Source organism: Dipodomys merriami, unplaced genomic scaffold (assembly GCF_024711535.1).
Source record: "Dipodomys merriami isolate MVZ:Mamm:240054 unplaced genomic scaffold, mDipMer1.0.p SCAF_44, whole genome shotgun sequence".
Classification (NCBI taxonomy): Eukaryota; Metazoa; Chordata; class Mammalia; order Rodentia; family Heteromyidae; genus Dipodomys; species Dipodomys merriami.
Genome location: NW_027206002.1, coordinates 12,468,079 through 12,476,116, shown reverse-complemented (window position 1 = coordinate 12,476,116; position 8,038 = coordinate 12,468,079). Strand labels below are relative to the sequence as shown.

The window sequence follows — 8,038 nt, the reverse complement described above, 5'->3', positions numbered from 1 at the left end:
CCCCCCGTCCTCCCTCCCGGCTCCTGCGCTCCTCCCCGCTCCTCCCCACGCTCCTCCCCGCGCTCCCCCCGTCCTCCCTCCCGGCTCCTGCGCTCCTCCCCGCTCCTCCCCACGCTCCTCCCCGCGCTCCCCCCGTCCTCCCTCCCGGCTCCTGCGCTCCTCCCCGCTCCTCCCCACGCTCCTCCCCTCTCCTCCCCACGCTCCTCCCCGCGCTCCCCCCGTCCTCCCTCCCGGCTCCTGCGCTCCAGCAAACTTCCCAACTTGGTCGACGCGCGCGCGGCGCAGCCAATGGGAGGCGGCGCTGGCGGTTTTGGGGGGCGGCGGGCCGGGCCCCGCGTCTCGGGTGTCGCCCGCCCGGCGCAGTGAATGGAGAGCGCGGGCGCCCGCCGGCCGCCCCGAGCCCCCGCCGCCGCCGCCGCCGCCGCCACCGCCGCGCCCCGGAGCCCCGGAGCCCCGGCCCCGAGCCCGCGCTCCCCGGGCGCCGCGCCGCCCCGCGCCCGCCCCGGCTCCCCGCGCCCGCCCGCGGCCCGGCCGGCGGCCCCGCGGGGCCCCGGGGGCGCCCGGCTCCGGCTGCGGGGCGCGGCGGGCGATGCGCGCGGCCCCCGCGCCGGCCCCGCCGAGGGCGCCCCGGGCCCCGCGCGCCTGAGCGCAGCGCCCGGCCCGGCCCCGCGCGCCCCGCCGCCGCCGCGCGCCCCGCGCCCCGCGCCCGGCCCGGCCCCGCGCGCCATGGCCTCCGCGCCGCCCGGGGCCCGCGCCGCCCTGCGCGCCCGCCTGGCGCTGGCCCTGGCGCTGGCGAGCGTCCTGAGCGCGCGGCCCGCCGCCGCCTGCCCGGCCAAGTGTACCTGCGCCGCGGCCAGCGTGGACTGCCACGGCCTGGGCCTGCGGGCCGTGCCCCGCGGCGTGCCCCGCCTCGCCGAGCGCCTGTGAGTACCGGGGCCTGCGGGGCGGGGGAGGAGGAACGGGTGGGGAGGGCCCCGACCGGGTCCGGCGTGGGCATGTGACAGGGCCGCTGTCCCCCCCCCCCCAGGGAAGTCCAACGCCTGGAGGTCCAGCTTCTGAGAAAGTCGGGGTGCTCTGGTGATTTCTGAGGCTAGCGCACACTCGGGGTGTTCTGGTATCCTCTGAGCCCAGGCTGAAGTCGGGGTGCTCTGGTGATTTCTGAGGCCAGCACACACTTGGAGTTTTCTGGCTTCACCAACCAGGAGGCCAGGATTAAGTTGGGGCGCCCTGCCTCGGCACCCCCCGTCCCTGGAGATGCCAGGCGGGGTCATCCGGCCGGCCCTCCGGGAGCGAGCAGCCACCGGGGTGGAAAGATGGATGGCCCCGGCCCAGCACGGCTGTGATTCACAAACCACACTCAGCTGGGATCTGCGGCCGGGAGCCGGGCGGTGGGGCGGGAGGGGCTGACCCGCGCGTTCACCCCAATTGTGCAACCAAATATTTACTTTCCGTATGTCAACATTTTGGAAAGGGTTGTCATTTGGATCCGCAGACCAAATTCAGAACTTGGACTCAGGGTGGGCTCGGGGTGTGGGGGGGAGGGCAGAAGGGAAGGGGGCCCTGGAAGCCAGCCCTGGAGTGGCCAGGCTGTGGCACCCGCCCCCCCTGCCCCCAGCCCTGAGTCCAGGCACCATGGGGGGGCACAGGGTGCACAGATCTTCCGTGCGTCACCCCTGTCCCCATCATCTCCTCCCCTCGCCCCTGCTCCTCTCCTCTCTCTCCTCCCCTCCCCTTCCCTCTCCTTCTCCACCTCCACCTCCTCCCCTCTTCTTCTCCCTTGGGCCAACCTAAGAGACCTGCGCTCCTGGCTCCTGGCGGTCATCCTTTGGGGCAGTGATCTTCCGGGGGATTGGCCAGTGACCTTCCAGAGGGGCCCAGACAGGACAGGCCCAGGACACAGCCAGGCTGTGGCCAAGGGAAGGTCACAAGCTGGGGATACAGGGAGTTGGGGCATCACAGCAGACACCCCCGGGGGGCGTGTTCAGGGGGTAGAGCCTCAGCGTGGAGTGGTGGTCAGTCACGGGGTGCTGTGTAGCCTTACACAGAGTCACGTAGAGAGCTGGGCGGCCACGCCCGTGGCTCGGTGCAGAGCTGCAGCCTGGCGCGCGGGCCGGACCACTGCGCTGCTCTGCCCCCTCCCAGCGTGGGGTCAGCTGGGACACGTGCAGACTGACCCTTCGAGGACAGGCGGCCACCGCTGCTTCTTGGGTCCACCCTGCCAGCCTTCTGCTGCCTTGATCTGTGTGTGTGTGTGTGTGTGTGTGTGTGTGTGTGTGTGTGTGTGTATGTGTGTGTGTGTGTAAGGAGGGGGCTGGCCTCCCCAGGCTTCCAGGGTGCAGGGAGTTTTCAGAAGCTGCGGCCAGCCCCGCAGCCCTTCAGCGAGCACGAATGGGGTTTTCCGGTTCCACATGGGCGCACGTGAGGGACAGTCGGCCACAGTGGGCCACGGGCGACTTTGTCTGCCCCCTGCTCAGGACCTCCTCAGGAAGGGCCTCCTCCTTCGCTCACCAAATGTTACCCGGCCTCCCGGCCTCCCTCTGGGCGAGATCCTCTCCTGGGCAGGAGCAAGCCGGGGCCCTGCTGACAAGAACGGGAGCAGGTGGTCGAAGAGGGAAATGTCCTTTCCCATCCCCATGCCACAGCCAGCCGGGGCTTGGGACCTTCTGAAAAAGCCACTTTCCCAGTTGTTGAAGTGTGTGTGTGTGTGTGTGTGTGTGTGTGTGTGTGTGTGTGTGTGTGTGTGTATGTGTGTGTGTGTGTGTGTGTGTGTAAAAGAAGCCCTTTCTCCATCCCCCAGCCGGCTTTCAGGAAGGTGTGAGTTGGTGTGTGTGTGTGTGTGTGTGTATCTCCCGGGAGCTGCTGGCATTCTGGCCAGGGCTGGCAGAGTTTAGTTTGTCACGAAGCTGTGTCAGAGTTGGGGTTCCTTCCTGCAGTGTCGCACCCCCTCTGCTCTGAGAAGGCGATTCGTTGGGCACCACAGAACTGCAGAGGGGAATCTGGTGGTGTGCGTTGCCTGAGCTGCAGAGGAGAGGCGGGGAGAGGGCGTGCCGGTGGGGAGAGGCGTGTTTACCCCCAGTGCAGGGTAAACACGGCTGCACACAGGGACCCCGCAGGGCCCGCATCCCCGTCCATGCGCAGTGTCGCTGGGGAAGAGCTTCAGGTGAGAGGGAGGTCTTCTCCCTCCCCTCCCGTCTGGCCCTTGACCCCGCCAGGCCAGGTGACGGCCTGAGCCCTGTCGGGGGAGGGGGAGGCAAGGGTGGACATCTCTGGTTTTTCCCCTGGCCCCAGAAGATGTATTTAAATAAACATTTCCTGTTTGTGAAGGAGAGCCGGCCAGAGGCTGAAACGTGAGAATGTGGTAACTTAATTTTCCCCGTGGCTCCAGATGGCGGTGGGGCTTTGCCGGCGGTTGGCTCCCATCAAAACCGACACGGTGTCATGGGCTTTCCTTCCCTGGACCACAGAGGTCCCGGGTCAAGTGGGAGACTTTCCAAGAGTCCCAGCGGCTGGCCAGCCTCTGCATTTTGGTCCTCCAGCCCCCCAGGCCTGGCCCAGAGGCCGGGGCCAGGCATTCCCTGGTCTCTGTGGGTCAGGGAGTGCACGGTAGAAGCGGTCAAGCCGTGGCCTTCCGCGTGGAAGCTGCAGTTCCCATCAGAATCCTCCTCTCTAGTTCCTGACACAGTGTCTCAAGACCCTCGACAGTCCAAGCATCTCTTCATTCCTTACGTGGGACAGACGGACAGTTACAGATTCGCATCCTGCCAGATGGCCAAGGGCTATCTACGCGTCCCCTGTCCCGTAAGATGCTGCCGCTGCCGCCACGTGGAATCTGGATGTCAGCAACTGAAATTTTCCCCTCCCTGGAATTACCAAAAATGCCCCCTGGGCGACCCACTGTGTGCTCTGGCTGCCACCGTTGCTTGGCAACCCCGTGAAGCGCCTACTGTGTGCACCCGCCGGTGCAAGGAGCTCCTGGTCCAGAACCCTGGAAGCCCACGGCCTCCGTCCGTGAGGACTGTGCACTTGCTCTCTGTGGTTCCCGACAGCTGCACTTCTTGGACTGCTTGGTGTGCTTCATTGTCGTGAAGGTTTGCTTCCAGTCGTCCGGTCTCTGTTGCTTCTGCATCGTGTGGCGTTTGCCTTCTGTCTGGTCTATTACCACCCCCCAGTTCTTCCCCCAAAGTGAGAATGCGGGGCGGGCGAGCTGCGGGATCTTTTGCCTGGATTGCGTCTTCCAGAACGGCAGGATTTCTCTTTTGCTGACGGGATCGGGAAACCCACGGCTTTGGGATTGGATTCCGCTGCCTCTGGCGCGTTGTGCCGCGGTCCTGGACGGAGGTCTGCTAATCCCTCTTCAGAGCTGTGGTGCGCGGGTGTCCTCATGGAAGCCCAGAGCGGCCCAGGGCCTGTGTGCTGTTCCTTGCCCATTGCTCGTGCTCCCCCGTGGTCCCAGTGTGGATGGTTCAGGTCTTATCTGGGACTCCGGGGAAATGGTGATCAGGAGGTGGTTATCGGCTCCTGGCACGTCGGAACTTTCTGCACACCAATAACTGGATGACTTTTTTTTTCCTTGCCATTCCGGAGGCGTGAACTCGGGGCCTGGGCACTGTTCCTGAGCTCCTTTTCACTCAAGACTAGCGGTCTGTCACGAGCCACAGTGCCACTTCAGTTTCCTGGTGATTGATTGGAGATCAGAGTCTCAAAAACTTTCCTGCCTCCTGAGTAGCTGGGATGACAGGCGTGAGACGCTGGGGCCCAGCATCAGCGGGCATTTTTGCAGGTCTGTCCCAGTCCCTGGGCTCTCCAGGGCCCCTGGCACCCATGGTAGGTTTTGCTCGAACCCAGAGCCCTACAGAGGTTGGTGAGCCGCACTCAGCGCAGAGTGCCCAGTGCCCTCCTGCCTGGACCTCTGCCCCTCTCCCCCCCTCCACCCTGCCTCTCCCCTTCCCAGCGCTAAGCCCAGGCAGTGGAAACGGCAGTAGCTTGTAGCCCTGGATGCCTCTTCATGCGCAGAGTTTTCTGGTCCCTTCTATCTCTGCCTACAAACCTCCTTTTGTGGCTGCCCCCTTCCCGCCTTTACTGAAAACAGCTGTCTGTACTGGTGTGCCTCCCGCATCGTGCAAGGTGGTCTTCACCCTTTGTAGAGCGGCTGAAAAGCCAGAAGTGGTGGAGGGGGCCGGGGATCACCCAGGCAGCTTCCTCGACCACCTCTGAGCCGGGAGGTGGGGGGGGGTGTGGATGCACACCCCGGGCTTGGCACACGGCGCCGTCCCCCTGTTCATTGTGCCCCAGCCTTAGACCATCAGCCCTGCTCAGACAGGAAACTCGTCCAAGGTGTCCTCTACCTCTGAGTCACGCAGAGTGGGACTCTCTTCCCACCACTGCCCGCTCGGTCGGGAGGCTGGGATGGATCATCCTTGTTGACACAGTGACCCCAGGAAGAGTTGGCGGAGCAGAGGGGGGGGAGTGGGGATGTAAAGTCCTCGGTACTGAGCACCCGAGAGCCGGAGCAAGGGTGACCCTTATCTGAGAGGTTTCTGACTTGGATTTCTTTCTGGCCTGGCGTAATGATAGGCCTTGGCAGCCTCCACGCCAGCCTGCCGCCTTGTGTTTTCTGTGCACCTTGCACACTGTTTGTGCACCGCACAAGGTTTTCCACTTGTCGGCACTGTGTCAGTCTTCAGAAGTTTCGAGGTCTGGAGACCTTCAGGTTAGGCCTGCTCCGGTCTTTGTGAGGAGACAGTGCACCCCGGCTGCCGCACCCGAACCCTCAGTACGTCCCGGACAGGCGTGGCTCTGGGCCGGCCCTTTCCACCCCAGCTCCGTCAGAACTCCCCCCAGCAGCCTTTCCTCTGCTCCTCTGTCGTCTCTGGAGTTAGGTCTGTACAACTCTCACTTGCTGGTGTTGATGTTGGAGACAAGGGATCACTATGTCATCCAGGCTGGCCACAAACTTGGGTCCTCCGGCCTCAGCCTCCCGAATGCTGGGACTAGAGCTGTGTGTCTTCTGCTGTGGTGGCGCGTCGATCACCGCGTGGGACAGGAGACCAGAGAGCAGGAGATGCCCGCCTCACTTTCAGAACCTCTCTCTCTCTGGAGAATTCTCCAGTCTCCTGGGGACCAGTTTGCCCTGCTGAGCTAGCACCTCCGTGAGCTCACCCCAACCCCTAAAGTGTCTAGGACCTCCCGTCAGCGGGTACCCCGAGGGCACCCTGCTCAGCTCACAGCCAGCTGTCCACTGCTCTCTTGACGGTGCTCTCTGCCAGGCCTCAGGCCCAGTAGAGCCGGGACGTCTGTCACAAGCGCCCGCGCACCTGCGTCCTCGGGTGTGGGTCGTGGGTTCACCAAGGCTTTGCGTCACCTGACGCTCCAGGCACTACTTCCCCTGTCTGAAACAACCAGACTGCGTTCCTGATCCATGCGCGCACCGTGGAGGGTGTGGTAATTTATCACTGGCGGATGACGCGGGGACCCCGTGCCGGTCATGGAGGATGGAGTCCCCAACGAGAACCACGTAGTGAGAATCTCGCACCAGGCACCAGGCCCTCGAAATGTTCTCCTCACCAGAACAGCGAGGAACAAATGGACCTCAGCCTGGGCTGCCCCCTTCCATCTCGTGACTGTGAAGACCAAGGCTCCCTTGCTGGGTTCTGCAGGGAGAAGATCCTGGAAGGCCAAGCCTTCAGGAACTACTGACGAACCAAGCCCCACCAGCCCTCTTCGCCTGTACAAATGCGTAGAGAAACTCACACGTCGTTAAAAAAAAAATGGTACAAAGTGGAATTAAGAAACTCCAGGGGAAAATACTGATTGGAGAACAATGGTGTCTGAGAAAGCATTGGCGTTGGTCTCCGCAGCCCGCTGGCAGGCAGCACCAGTTCTGCATTTTATTAGGGACCTAACTGTGTAGAGCCCTGGCCTTATGTGAGAGGCATTTCATAAACAGGGACGTGTGGGGCAGCCCCACCTGAGGCTGTGGGGAGATATGGGGCCACCTCTGGGAGGCCAGCGTCCCCCCCCCACCTCGGGCTGCGACCGGACCCACTGGATGACGTTTCCTTCTTCTCTTTGAGGTTTAACTAAGCAGGACCGAAGTTTCCCTGGGGACAAAATGAGGGAGTGGGTTTTGGAATGCAATCCCTTCTTCAGGCAGATTTGCCTAATTGGACCGGCCAGGGGAAGACTTGGCTCCAGCAGGGAGGGTCTGGAGAGCTGCTTAGAACTCTAGCCTTCTGCCCTAGGGTGTGACCCTGTGGGAAGGTGATTCTCAGCAGCTGGAAGAATATAGCTGGGCATCATGGTGCAGGCCTGCAATCCCCAGCACTCAGGAGGCTGAGATAGAAGAGGATCATGCGTTAGAGGCCAGCCCCCAAACAGAACGGAAGGCTCAGGGCCTTGCCATCGCTGTGGGCAACGTGCCCTCTCCCTCCACTCTTGCTGGAGGCTGGCACGTCCCTTGCCATCAGCTGTTAGCTGTGCAGGCTCTGAAGTTCTGATGCAGAAGTCGGCTCTGCTCCTCCTCCTCTCCTCTCCTTCCCTAACCGCTGGGGCATCCTGGGATCCAGCCCACCTCTCCCCGCTGGTCCCAACCCATTCTGATGCTGAGTGTCTCAGAGAGGCAGTGGGGTTGGGGGAGACACTGGCACTGTGATCTGCAGGTGTGCAGGGGTGTGTGTGTGTGTGTGTGTGTGTGTGTGTGTGTGTGTGTGTGTGTGTCCCCTCTTCATGCCTGTATTCAGGCTGAGATCACTGTGCAGTCTGAGAAGCCAGGGTCGTAGATGAGGCCCCTGGATACATGGCTCACAATGGGAGGCACAGATGGAGAATTTGCGGAGCTGCTGGCAGGAACGCCGTGGCCTGTCCAGCGCTGGAGAAAGAGTGGTGGGAACCATGATGGTAGAAGTCGGGAACCAGACTGGGAGCCATTTGCTTCCGGGAAGTTCTTCTGGGCTTCCTGCCACCAGCCTTACACCACCAGATGTAGCGTCGGTGGCTTCCTGGTGGAGGCCCCTGTGCATTCCTACAGCAGCAGAGGCCC

General features: G+C 63.2%; 1 protein-coding gene across 1 annotated transcript in view; it reads left to right on the top strand.

Moving 5' to 3' along the window:
* The first annotated feature begins 366 nt into the window (after positions 1–366).
* The window catches only part of Slit3 (slit guidance ligand 3), a 245,361-nt gene continuing 237,689 nt past the window's right edge, over positions 367–8,038 (top strand). Inside the window, exon 1 of the mRNA XM_069994000.1 lies at positions 367–923. Coding sequence (XP_069850101.1) covers positions 367–923 — 557 coding nt within the window. The remainder of the gene's footprint in view (positions 924–8,038) is intronic.